Source organism: Ammodytes marinus (genome assembly GCF_949987685.1).
Source record: "Ammodytes marinus genome assembly, chromosome: 3".
Classification (NCBI taxonomy): Eukaryota; Metazoa; Chordata; class Actinopteri; order Uranoscopiformes; family Ammodytidae; genus Ammodytes; species Ammodytes marinus.
Genome location: NC_137232.1, coordinates 26,622,234 through 26,636,128, shown reverse-complemented (window position 1 = coordinate 26,636,128; position 13,895 = coordinate 26,622,234). Strand labels below are relative to the sequence as shown.

Genomic DNA, 13,895 nt, shown 5'->3' with positions numbered 1-13,895 from the left:
TCAAATTAATAGGCTGTACCTGGGGGCGGCATACCTTCAATTTCTAATTATCCCTCCAAATGTCAAGCGACAGACTCATCAACAACAATATGTGCATAGTAACACTTGTACTGCATACACATTATTGTGCCTGACACCACAAAGGAACCCCCCCCCACGGGAGTGCCCTTAGCTCAGTTGGTAGGGCGTCCCCCCCATGGGCCTCGGCCAGCAGCGGACTCGGGTTCGATGCCAGCCCGCGGTCGTTCTCTGCATGTTACTCCCCTCTGCCCCATTTCAACTCTGTCTCTACACTATCAATAAAAGCATAAAAATGCCAAAAAAATATCTTTAAAGGAACCCCCCCACCACCACCATCACACACACTCACAGTCTCTCTCGCCTCATCACCACATCGTGTTTGTCTGTGTGGGTCCCCGAGTATTGCGGAGTCACGGATGTAAATTACCAGAAGCCGCTGACCAATAACCTCACTGCATTCCCCCGCCATCAATACCCTATTACTCTACAATTCACCCTGCCTTTACAGCCGTCTGGTAAAACAAGTCTTGTAAACAGGATATAATGTGAGTACGCGTGCAAGTGCAAGAAAGAAAGAGTGAAGAAAATATACTTTAGTGTTCCTACATTATGCCAATTCCGAATTTAATCAAAGTATTAAACTGTTTCTCAATAGAAGTCTATTCTTAAAAATATAAAGATATGTGTATATTCTGCATCCAGATTGTGAACAAATCCCCCACATCTTAAAACGCCACGTAAGACTGTGGCCCTTTCACTTGAAAAGGTCAGGCACACACCGTTAACAGCTTAGTTACAGCTCAGTGAATTAAGAGCAGAATCTGGTGTCAAAGACAGGGGGAGGGAAAGATTATAGTTGGTGGGCTGAAGCACAGTCTATTCACTGTGTGTAGAGCCTTGTCTCCATCACTGGGTTTCTCAGAAGCAGCCAAATAATCTGCGCTTCATAACGTCCTCCTCCAACTAAGTCGTTTCAGTTAGTTGCGTTTATTTTACCCTTTAATACGCCGAGTTAATCCACTGTCACGAAATGATGCAACAAGTAGGAGCACAACAAAGGCAGACATTTTGTAGAAATCTTCACATTTATTTGAGTACACTTTTTCTCTTTTGCATTTAAACAAAATAAAATGGATCCTTTGCTTAAGGCTTTCTTTACAATGCAACAACTTTCTTGTTCAAATATGTATTTGTTGCTGAATTATTCTAAATGATGAGAGTCAGTTTATCTCTCCCAAGTCCTTCTCTAAAATAACACACCAGTTTCCCTGGTCGTGGTAGCTACTCTGCACGTTGACTCCGTCCACCTGACAACACAGCTGCTCCAGCTCCCCCTGCTGGAATACGTGGTAATAGCGGTGAAAGACAGGTGCTGGAGCTGAGGCCAGAGTAGCATCTTGACTTGATCCAGAAGAAGACATGTTGGACTCAAAACCTGAATTGGGTTGGTCAGGGTTGCGCTCTAATCTGGTTGTAGAACTGGGTATGGCTGAGCAGGAGCTCCCTGAAGTCTTTTTAGACCTGTCTTTTCGTGTATCCTTCTTCTTACCTTCTCCGGATTCTTCCCCCTCCTCTCTTCTTTTACCCTCTTTCAGATGCCAGGGAACCAAGAGGTCCTGGGTGTTGAAGGCTGTTCGGTTGGTGTGCACACTAAGTTGGCCATCAGTCACTTTATTGACATCTTGTGGCTTGTCTACAGCGCCGAAGACGTTTTCTAAATGCCTGCCGGTATCGATTCTCAGTTTCCCGCGAGGCTCCTCCTGGCTGTCTTCAGGTGTCTTGTTAGGGGGGCTGTGGCTGTCGTGATTCTCTCTGTTCTGCTCTTTGAGGTATTTGGACCTCTGCTTGTTGTGCTCTTGTTCAAAAGCCCAAACGTAGATGAGCGCTCGCCCTCCAGGCCTCAAAAGTCTTACTAGCTCCCTCACCGCTGCCAGCCGACGTTCCTGCAACACACACACACACACACAAACACACACAATGTTGGAAAAGAGACTACAAAGGTGGAAAAGTGAATCTGAAAAGAAAAAAGGACTTCCCTTTTTCAATTTAGAAAAAAACTACTAATGCCACATTTAGTAAAACTAGAATTTCAGTGTCACCAAATATCTACTAGTGACTGTGTCCCAACTGTTCCTGGGCCTTTCGAAAGTACAAACTTGGGAATTGGTGAATTTGGGATTTGTCCCACACTTGGATCTGCAGTTTGTAAGTAAGTGAGTAAGTACAATTTAATTCAAATAGCAGCGTTCAGTACCTAGGTTATAAATTACGTATCAAGGACACATGAGTAAAATACATACAATAAAAACAGACACAAAAACCAAAAAATACATAAGTGAAATACAGGCAATAGGAGTAGCCCACTAAAAAGGCTGTACATCAATGCAGCACTGCGTACGTGCGTGTGTGTGTGTGTGTGTGCGTGTTGTACACAGCATACCTGTGTGGAAAAGTGGTGGATGACCGCTATAGAGATACAGGCATCACAGGAGGCTGTTCGGAGAGGGACACTGAGAGCGTCGGACACAAACGCCTGGAAACCCTTCTCTGCACATATTTGGACAAGAGCGCTGCTACGGTCACAACCAACCTGAAAAGAGACCACACACACAGAAACACACACCCAGGCTTTAAAAGAAAATTCACAAACATAAAAGAAGGTTGTAGGGATAGAAATTTAGTACACACAATTAGGGATCATGAATATAAGTAATAGGAAAACAGAAAAATGTAGCAAAAGTAGGCAAAAATAGAGTGTGAGGGGATTGGATGACTGTAATGATAATTTTCTCGGGGAGCAATTCAATCAAGATTCATATGAGCTCATCCAAAAGGAGACCTGGTCGTTAAGCGTTATTTGGAAATCGTACAAACAGCTACATCCGTTCCTGACATGCAGACACACAGAGAGGTCAAGTGTCTGCATTTCTATAAAAACCGGGAGGATTAACAGTTTCTTGGTGTGCATGCATACATAAATATTTTTGGATATTGCCATGGAAACTGAGCTTATTCAGAGAATAACGACCGGCAGAAATCAGAATGAACAACACGACTGGCGGTGGTACCAGAGCAATACAAACATGCCCCGTCCAACTCACGGCTCAGAGGGTAAATGAGTAAACAGCAGCTCTTTGCCCAAGGAAAATGTAAAGATGACAAACCTATGCTTTCTCACTGACTTCACTGTGGTGCACAGGAGAGCTCATGGTGAAGCAACACTGTAATTCGACACCAGCCACTCTTTTTCATTTTACATTCATGTGGAACATTGAGCACAGAGGCTGTGACCTTTGCTTTGTCTTGTGCAATGCCTGCCCTTTCAGTGTTGGTGGATTTAAGGCCCTTTTTTCTGATGCAAGAAGCACTGGGTAAAAAGCGTATGTATGAACGCCTTTATATACACGCAACATAAATAATATTTTTCAAACCTACATCTTACAATGAAGGCTTTATTTAGAGGTGTTTTCCTCCTGTTTCCAGTCTTTATGTAGAGATGCAGAGGCTTAATTGTACATAACTCAGAGTAGGGGTGTGAACGTTTACAATTTTACACACACAGACACAGACACACACACTAAACGGGGAAGATGGATTCTGCAGACTAGCGTTTTATCATCTCCAAATTGAGTAAAAAAAGGGTTTCGATTTTTTCTTAAAGTTATGATTTACACGTGCACGCCCCTAACTCAGAGACATAGAAAAGAGGTTAAAGTTATCTATATGACACTCACTGCGACGGCATCTGTGTTGACGCCCAGGTATTTCCCGTTGCCACAGCCCACATCGGCTAGCACGCTGGCGGGGGCGAGCGAGCACAGGAAGCTGCAGACGCGAGGCCAGGGGGAGTGACGCGTGCTGCTGAAGTGGGAGGCGATGGCGTCGTACACCCGGTGCACGTACTCCTCCTCAAGCAGGGCCGCGTCGGCATGGCAACGGGGTAAGGAGGCCGGAGGGGGCGTAGGAGCGGCACAGGGCACGGAGGAGGCTCCCTGACTGTCACAAGCACAGGGGAAGGCTGGAGAGAGAGAGAGAGAGAAAGTGGGATGGTCTATGTGGGGAATGTGTCCATCAAACTGTAGTTCATGTGTCGCTTTGCAACATTACTTTGCAGTAAATGTTATTTAGCAGACGCTTTTTTCCAAAATGACCTACAACCGGAGGTAGGCAATTAAGGATCTTGCCAAAGGACCCCTAACTGTACTTGCCCTACCCTGGAATCAATCCTTGATTTCCCATACCCAAGTCAGCTGTGTTAGCTACTGAGCTATTCACGTGCTGTTTAATGCAACTTTTGTTTAACAAACGCATCTACCATTTATTTTGACCTGGCAAGAGTCTCACCACAGCGGCAGAGCTCGTGTCTGATCTTGCGGAAAGTGTAAGAGGTACGGGTGCCCCTCTTAATCAGAGTGAGATTGCTGCTGGCCCCGAGGTCACGACCATGGGACTGCAGGTCACAGGCCGGAACAGTGTCAAACTTGCGAGGAGTAATCCTAAAAGGAGATAAGCAATAGTCGTGGTTGATTATCATACACAAACTGTCAATGTGTGAAGGTAAAAAAAAAAAAAAAAAAGTTCATGGACAAAACTATTGTTTGAAGCCCATAAAAAAAGGACAGTAAATTCATGATATCTGTGTTGTATTACAATGGAATAGAGAAAATAAAAGAAGTGTCACTCCTCATGAAGCTCATGTTAATATAAAATGACTGACTCAACGGTCCAGCTCACCCATGTGTCCAGATGTATCTGCTCTCTCCCTTCATCACCAGGAGGCTCCGGACAGGCAACACCACGGCAACCAGACGACCATCGGGATGACGGAACTCCATCACCGTCTGGAAAAAAAAGAAATTTAATTCTCAGTCTTGTTTACTTCAATTTTTTATAGGATGTCGGCTGATTTCATTCAAATTTCATCACCTCTTATATTTCAGTCTACAGCCATGTTGTTGCACACAGCGGTTTGGGTTATAACTAAACAAAACACTGCAAAAGGTTTTGACTACAACATTTTTTTTTTCATTGAGCATAGTAAAATGCAGAAAAAAAACATTGGATCTTTGTTGTGGAAACTAACACACAGGCACTTCAATGATCCAATAGTTATGTATCGAATTGAGTATTCATAGATATTATTCATGCTGGTTTAACAGCCTGTCAGGCAGCAAATGGTATCTCATAAAAACTAACAATTATGATTCAGCTGTACAGACATGTAACAGTACAAATGAAAATAAAATAAAAACATCTTAAAATGCATGAAAGAAACCTCTTAAGCTTTCACTCGACAGTGACGTCACCCGAAGGGGAAAAAAAACAGATACACATACACACTCTCTATCCAATAACCAGCAGGAGCATCATTGGTGTTTGATCCTAATGTTTCCTTACAGTGCATAACGGCATGAGCTCTACTGGGAAATTACATCTACACAATTTCAGACTGCATCTCTCCAACTTCTGACAGCAGGAAAATTGGATTTGGTGAAGTAGCGGAGGTGTATGTGTGTGTGTGTGTGTGTGTGTGTGTGTGTGTGTGTGTGTGTGTGCAAGAGGGAGAAAGACTGATCAGTGTTTGTGTACGATTGTGAGAAAGCCATGTACTGTACATGCAGCACCAGTAGATGATAAGATCTTCAAGGCGTCTTGAAACCGGTGGAATGTAACGTCCAAAATAAATTGATGGGGGTACACTTAACTGCAAGACTTCTCATCATTCTCTCTCACTTACACTCACTCTCTCACACACACACACACACACACACACACACACACACACACACACACACACACACACACACACACACACACACACACACACACACACACACACACACACACACACACACACACACACACACACACACACACACACACACAATCTGTCAGTCTTTGTGTGTGTTTGTAACAGATGCTGTGACAGATGACAGCTGATCGCTAATAGTTCCCTGCTTTCAGACAAGCAGAGAACAGATGGGGGGTTCACCTGCAGAGACTGATCCAGCATCCCAACAACACCAAGGTCACACCACAAAGTCACACCTGGAAAACAGGCTGACTGACCTGACATAAAGTACAATGTATGTTCTCCTTCAAGTTGTGTATCTTTGGATTGTCACTTCAACTTGTAATGTTTCTTTTTTTGTCACCGGCGTATGGACTACAGATGTAAATGAGCATTTTAGCAAACTCAAGAATGTTTGTTTCTTTTTCATACTGGTGTTAAAGGTGGGGTAAGCGATTCTGGAGAACAGATCTTTGTCTTGACAGATCACTTTTTGTTAAAATCAATGAATATCTCCTCACACACAATCTATGTGTGTGTGTGTGTGTGTGTGTGTGTGTGTGTGTTGAAAAAAATCAAGTGTTTTCGAGTGTAATCAGGTTTAATTCGCTTTAATTACATTCTCTTTGTTTAAATACCAGTTAAAAGAGCCTAAGCTCTGTATAAACAGCAGATTTCTTAACAGCGCACACACAGTGCAGTCAACAAAAATTCTCTAGAATCGCTAACCCTACCTTTAATTAATGTGCTTTGTCCCTATCAAATAAACAAATAAATAAGGATGTAGCAACACCCAAAAAATATGTGTTTCTTCTGTTCGTTTAAGCAGAGACACTGTGACAAAAGAGCTGTTAACTACACACTGTATAAATAGTATTTGAAAAAGCTGTCCCTGTCCTTTCACTCCAACACGTGAAAATCGTTCTCTTTCGACCAGAACTCTTTATCCTTGATTGCATAACTTCTAATTACTTCTGATTGCACCTTGAGTGCCACTGGTGCTAAAGGTGATTGGTGTCACAAGCTCACAGTTAAATTGCCAAACCACAGTTCTACGCGTTGAGTATTTTTCTCTGGGACGGCTTGTTCCGTTTGAGCTCGAGTTTGAGAAAATTGTTTCAAAAGCACAAAATGATGGACTGACTCTTTACCTGTGCCCCCAGGCTCAGTGACATGATGGTGTCCTCAAAGGCAGAGTGAGTGTCCACGTGAGGAGGAATACCTGGAAGATATTTCAAAAGACCATTCTGAATCAAAATACCGGTAGTAACCCCAGTCAAAAGATTTTCCAATTGGATTGTGTTCAACCTGTTTGTGTGAAATTATTCTGTCAATTTAATAATACAATTGACTTTGCTTAAGAGCTTGAAGAGCAAGTATAATGAATGAAATCCTCAGTACAGTATTAAAAGCTTTGTCAATGCTGTTATCTTATCTAATAATAAGTAGCGAAAAAACCTTTTCACCAGCCCTCATTGATGCATGTTGAAATGATTCTGCTGCCACCTTGTGGTATAGGTCAATAATAATCTATGGATGGATGTGCTTATATTTTTGTCATATTTTGTCAACCAGAGTTTAGTAATTGTGCTTGAAATCAAACAAGTCTACTTTTATTTTCTCTCCTCACATAATGTAGCTGCAGCCTCTGAAATAAATAATAAGCAACATTTTTCCTAAAGTTCTGCGGCAGACCAAATTAAGCTTAACATCGCATTGATGAAGCATGATCGATAATGCCGAGAATCAGCTATTCCACCAATATATTGATTCCTAAACCCAGCCTCGGTTTTAAAAAAATATAAATTTTTGTTCAAGTGTATAAACAGTTTAATAGTTTAAATCACGCTACATCTTGAGTGTTGACTTGCGGCCAGTTTTGCCCATTCATGGTCCACTGTGTTTACGTTGCCTCAATGGTTCCCTATAAAGACGTATGTTGCAGCATTCAATTATCCCTAAGCTGTGTGGGATCCAAGGACAGTTTAGAGAGGTGACTTCACCAACTCACCCTGTCCAGACTCATACTGGTTGACGGTCAGCTGGTCTGGCATGACTTCGATGTGCTCGTTCTTCACACAGCGCTCCAGAACGGGTAGACACTCCTGAGGAATACCTGGAGACAGACACACACTTACTCATTAGCGCCTCTGTTAACACGAGAAAAACAAAACCATGATTGGAAGAGAGAAAAAAATGGCGACATTACCTGCAGGTAGCGGCTTGTCCTTATCCACGTTGTTGTTGTCGTAGCGAAATTCAAAGCCATAATGTTTGACTCTCCTGTGCTTTAGAGCTTTCTGAGCTATAAGGCGTTAGAGTGGAGTTAGCAAATATAGGTTCAATTTCCTGAATTATATTATCAAACAGTACTTTATACATTTAAATGACACAGACTTAAAGACAAGTATTCATGATTCATTAGGACTGTATGCAATCTCATATGGCTGTATGTATTATCTATTCAATAATTAAATGACTTGTGCAATTTTTCACAATTGCAGTAATACAATACAAGTGGGAGAAATAGTAACAATTATTAAAAAATAGTGCAGGGCACAAGTGCATTTTTAGCAGCATCCAAGTATACACTCAAACACAAAATATAAATAGTAAAATAAATAGCGCAAGGCACTTGTGCAAGGCACTTGTGCAATGTACTGTGTGTGTGTGTGTGTGTGTGTGTGTGTGTGTGTGTGTGTGTGTGTGTGTGTGTGTGTGTGTGTGTGTGTGTGTGTCAGTGTCCACTTGTCAACAGTGTCCACTATTTCCCCCTTGGGATTAAAACAAAGTATTTCAGATTCTTAATGTGATTCCATGCTAGTGTATCTATGCAGAAGAATTAAGTTAAAACATGATGCAGCCACTGACCGGTAATGTCATCTTCAGTAGATGACCAGTCGATGGCAGCGAGCAACAGGGCCTCCTCCTCCTGAGACACAAAATCCTCCACCAAGACTAGTCCCTCTGGCAAAGGAACGGAAGCCTCCTCTCTACAGCTCACTGCAAAACAAACATGAACAAAACACACAGGAAGGATACACTTCACTGTTTATATAGTAGTAACATAAACAATGCTTCAAACCACTCTAACTGTTCTCGTACCTGAGTCGACAAAACTGAGGTAGAGGGTTACGCTGTTCTCTCCACAAAGCAGCTTCTCACCGTTGAGCTGGACGTGAGCTCTCCGAGCGCTCTCTTCAGAACTGCAAAGAAAGATAGACACGACAATGACCAGACCAAACCAAATGAAACAAACGTAAGAGTCGGCACTGGAAGTTTAAACTACAAAGATAACCTTGGCACCTGTTACCTATATGTGACGAAAGCGTAGGGCTTGTGAGGCGGCATGATCAGAGTCTCCAGTTCCCCCATCTCCATCAGCGCTGCAGACAGCTCCTCCCGACTGACACCGTTCCCCAGGCCGCCATTGGCCACCACCAGACTCTGCAGAGGAGACGTCTAGATGGTTTCATATACAGACCATTTCAAGAAGAACAGTTTTATGTTTCACTTAGGTTTTTCTAATTTGGTCCTGAAGAAGCTTCACTTCATGTTATTGTTAATTAAAAACTAACTAAACTACAAGTTTATTGTAACAATACTGCTTTACTGTCCATATAATTGACAAAACAGTGTATGTAATCAGCCGTGTACATGACAATGACATATCTGAGCTAGAGGACACCTTAAATATTGTGTCTTCTGATAGGCTATTGAATTGCCTAATCCCACTTGCACCAGAGATGCTGATACAGTCATATGAAAAAGTTTGGGAACCCCTCTCAGCCGGCATTATAATTGACTCTGCTTTCACAAAAAAAATATAAAAGTGGTATGTCTTTAATTTACCAGGAACAGTTAAGTACTGTGATGTTTTCCAAACAAAGATTTTTTGAAAAGCAGTATTTGGTTGTATGAAATAAAATAAAATGTGAAAAACTGGCTGTGCAAAAATATGGGTACCCTTGTGGTTTTGTTGATTTTACTGCCTGTAACAGCATGTAAAACTGATGATTTTAAACACAAAGTTGGTTGGATTATGTTGTTAAGCCTTGAACCTCATATAATTGTCTGTTTAATCATGAGAAAATGTATTTTAGGTGCCTAAATGCAAGTTGCACTTCTCTTTGACTCTCTGCTGAAGTGAGACAGAATGGGATCATCAAAACAGCTCCCAAAAGATCTGAAAAACAAAGATTGTTCATTGTCATGGTGTAGGGGAAGGCTACAAGAAGCTTTCCCAAAGGTTTCAATTGTCAATTTCGACTGTAGGGAACGTTGTCAGGAAATGGAAGGACACAGGCATAGTGGCAGTTAAACCCAGGCATGGCAGACCAAGAAAAAAACAGGAGCGGCATAGGTGGAGGATTGTGAGAATGGTTGCACACAACCCACAGATCACCTCCAAAGGCCTGCAAGAACATCTGGCTGCAGATGGTGCATCTGTACATCGTTCAACAATTCAGCGCAATTTGCACCAAAACATCTGCTTTTTATAAAGACCAAATAACTTAATTTTTGTCTCATCAGTCCAAAGCATTTTCTTCCAATATGAAGCTGGCTTGTCTAAAAGAGCTTTTGCATACTCCATGCAACTGTATCTGTGGCGTGGGCGCAGAAAGGGCTTCCTTCTCATCACCCGGCCATAAAGATGTTTTGGTGCAAATTGCACTGAATTGTAGAACCATGTCCAGATACACAATCTGCAGCCAGATGTTCTTGCAGGTCTTTGGAGGTGATCTTTGGGTTGTGTGCAACCATTCTCACAATCCGCCGCATATGCCGCTCTTGTACTTTTCTTGGTCTGCTAGACCTGGGTTTAACTGCAACTGTGCCTGTGTCCTTCCATTCCCTGACAACGTTCCTTACAGTAGAAATTGACAATTGAAACCTTTGGGAAAGCTTCTTGTAGCCTTCCCCTAAACCATGACAATGAATAATCTTTGTTTTTAAGATCTTTTGGGAGCTGTTTTGATGATCCCATTCTGTCTCACTTCAGCAGAGAGTCAAAGAGAAGTGCAACTTGCATTTAGGCACCTAAAATACATTTTCTCATGATTAAACAGACAATTCTATGAGGTTCAAGGCTTAACAACATAATCCAACCATTTTTGTGTTTAAAATCATCAGTTTTACATGCTATTACAGGCATTAAAATCAACAAAACCACAAGGGTTCCCATATTTTTGCACAGCCAGTTTTTCACATTTTATTTTATTTCATACAACCAAATACTGCTTTTCAAAAAATCTTTGTTTGGAAAACATCCCAGTACTTAGCTGTTCCTGGTAAATTAAAGACATACCACTTTTATATTTTTTTTGTGAAAGCAGAGTCAATTATAATGCCGGCTGAGAGGGGTTCCCAAACTTTTTCATATGATTGTATATTTCACGACAGACTTGTGCATTTCTGACTTACAGCTCTTATAGCAGCGGAACCAGACTTGTGTTAGCAGAGTGCAGACACACATCCTGTCATAACACAATCATTTCAGGTTGGTAGGCTATAGATACTTAAACAGTGTCCCCTACAAAGCTTCAACTGCTGCCATATACAATGATCGAGCTAGGTGAATTAAAGCTAATATTTTAGCAATACCTGATAATTACACAGGTATTTTGCCAGCTAATAATATATGTTATTTATTAAACTCACATGACCTGAAAATCAAATTTTAATATTGTTTCATCCTCGTTTTATTTATTTATAGAGAGATAGTAGAGGGTCCATGTTAGTTGACCATAGTAGTTGACAGCTGCCACTTCCTGTCTATATACGTGTCTTCTTGCGGTTACCTTGGTGGGCTGCGACGCCGTGCTGATGCCATCATGTTTGAGCAAAGTGTGACTGGCTTTGAGCTGTTTACGAAGGATTTTCTTGTCCTCTTTACTCCTCCTGATAGTCTTCACGTCGCTTTCCACACTGGCGTCCATGGTACGTCACATTATGTCGTCCGGGTGCAACAACAAGCATTAAACAGCGATGGTTCCTGGTGATGTACCAATAAATAAATAGCTAAATAAGCCGAAAAACCAAACATCTATTTTACTTTCTTTTATTTTTAAAGCCAGCCTGTTTCTCACAAATAGTGGTCAAACTGAAACCATTAAAATGGCTATATTACTTTTCCCCACTTTTTTGCACTTACAGTCAAGCCCGAAATGATGATTGATACCCCTGGCAAATGTTGACTTAAACTTACTTGTATTCAACCAGCAAGTTTTTTCTTGATTGGAAATGACACAGGCTTCACCCAGAAGATACTAAGACGATGTACAAGAGGCATCATTGTGGAAAAAATATTTTTCAGCCTTTATTTACCTTTGAACAAAAAGTGGCATGTCCAAAATTATTCATACCCTTCTCAATAATCAATAGAAAAGCCCTTATTGGCTATTACAGCAATCAAACACTTGCTGGCCAGCTTTTTGCATGTCTCCACTGGTATTTTTATTATTTATATGTGCCCTTTCATCTTAGCAATTAGCTCCAACTCTTTCAGGTTGGAGGTTCTCACTGCCACCATCACCCTGATCTTTAGCTCCCTCCACAGATTCTGAATTGGATTCAAGTCAGTACTCTGGCTGGGCCACTGTAAAACGTTAATGTGTTTGTCCGCTAACCTTTTTTTTATTAATTTCTTTTTATAAAATGTTTAACTTTTTGGGTAATTGTCATTTCTTAATAAATCCTGCTTACCTGAATAGCCTTGCTAAAATCACACTACTATTTGTTCTTTATCTGTCCCAAAGGGCAGAGCAACTATTTTGTAGCAGCAAGAGCACAATTAAATCAACTGTATTGGTGCAATGTGCTGCAGCAATTAATTGCACCAAATCTAAGAAAAGCAAGATTATCTTTGCTATTCAGTAGTGTGTCTGGGGATATTGTAATACTTTGTGATCTTTTTTTATCCCATGGGTACTGCCATTTAGTTCCAGTGTTAGCAGGTACATAATGTTCTGCTTTGGTATGTAGTTTATTTTAAAAAAAAATATGTGTGTATGTGGTCCTTCACTTCTCCTCTTTCCTCTAAACTACTCGTCTGTTGGTATCAGAGCCTTACTGTCATCCTGTGTTTTTACCTTGTGGCTTCATCACAGTGGACCTGAACCCTGATGGAAAATCCATGCTGCATTCCTTCCTAATCTCCCAACAAAAGACAGACAAAAAATGCTCCATAGGCTCTCCCCACTTGATACTAAGGGATACAAATGTGTAAGTGTATAGGGTGACTATCCTGGGGAGACTGTTCCTCATTCCAGTTTCATTCGTCCATCACCAGACCCCACTTAAAATCAGGCAATGGAGGATAATCTTGCATTACCCAGGAATGAAAAAGCATTATCACAATGGGCTGGTTGGCTTACTTCTTATGCGTCCTTTTTCAAAATCTTACATATCAGAACAGATGCTGATGGGACACAAGCAGTCATTCATCGTCAGGCATGTTGCTAAATTGTGTCTGTTGTTTTGTCTTTGGTGCAGTGCCTGCCTGTCTGCCTCCATCCTCATAGAAGCCAAGTAGCTTGGATCCCGCATATGAATACCTCAACAGCCAGATTAATGACTCTACAGCCCCTCTGGACCTGAGCCTGTGTTCCAGCATCCATGTGTGATTGTGAGAATGAGACATTTGTGCGTGTGCATCTGTGTATGAGCTTTGAAACACGGGTGTGTTGTGTATTGAAGTCCTCACCTGTCCTCAGTCATCACAGTAATACTGTGTCAGGCTGAGCTGCCGGCTAGTGGGAACCCTTGGTTGTCTTAACAGCGCTCTCAGTTTGCTCTACAAAACAACAGCTGGTAGGGAAAGATTATGGCTAGCCCTTTCAATGTGTGAACACATCGCAATTCTCTTCATCTTGTTTTATATAAACAGGCTAATAAAATCCTCACTCTTGTATATGCAAATCAGCATTTGTTGGGCCGAAACCAGTGAAGGATAAAGATTTTCTTAATATTTACAACACAGATATTTTGATCTAGTGCACCATGTGATAATCCTACAAAATGTTATCAAATTATGTTGAATTCAAAGTTAATCTTTTACCTCTTTTTCAAGAGCACCCTGGAA

At 41.4% G+C, this 13,895-nt stretch overlaps 1 protein-coding gene across 1 annotated transcript; it reads right to left on the bottom strand.

Moving 5' to 3' along the window:
- Positions 1–1,098: 1,098 nt before the first annotated feature.
- On the bottom strand, positions 1,099–11,751 carry alkbh8 (alkB homolog 8, tRNA methyltransferase; the record flags this gene model as incomplete). Its single annotated transcript, XM_080053732.1, has 12 exons — positions 1,099–1,964; positions 2,462–2,611; positions 3,756–4,039; positions 4,366–4,517; positions 4,756–4,862; positions 6,964–7,034; positions 7,824–7,928; positions 8,022–8,117; positions 8,684–8,815; positions 8,918–9,018; positions 9,126–9,259; positions 11,614–11,751. The coding sequence occupies 12 exons, from the start codon at positions 11,749–11,751 to the stop codon at positions 1,242–1,244; spliced, it is 2,193 nt and encodes a 730-aa protein (XP_079909858.1). The 3' UTR covers positions 1,099–1,241.
- Between the last annotated feature and the right edge of the window lie 2,144 nt (positions 11,752–13,895).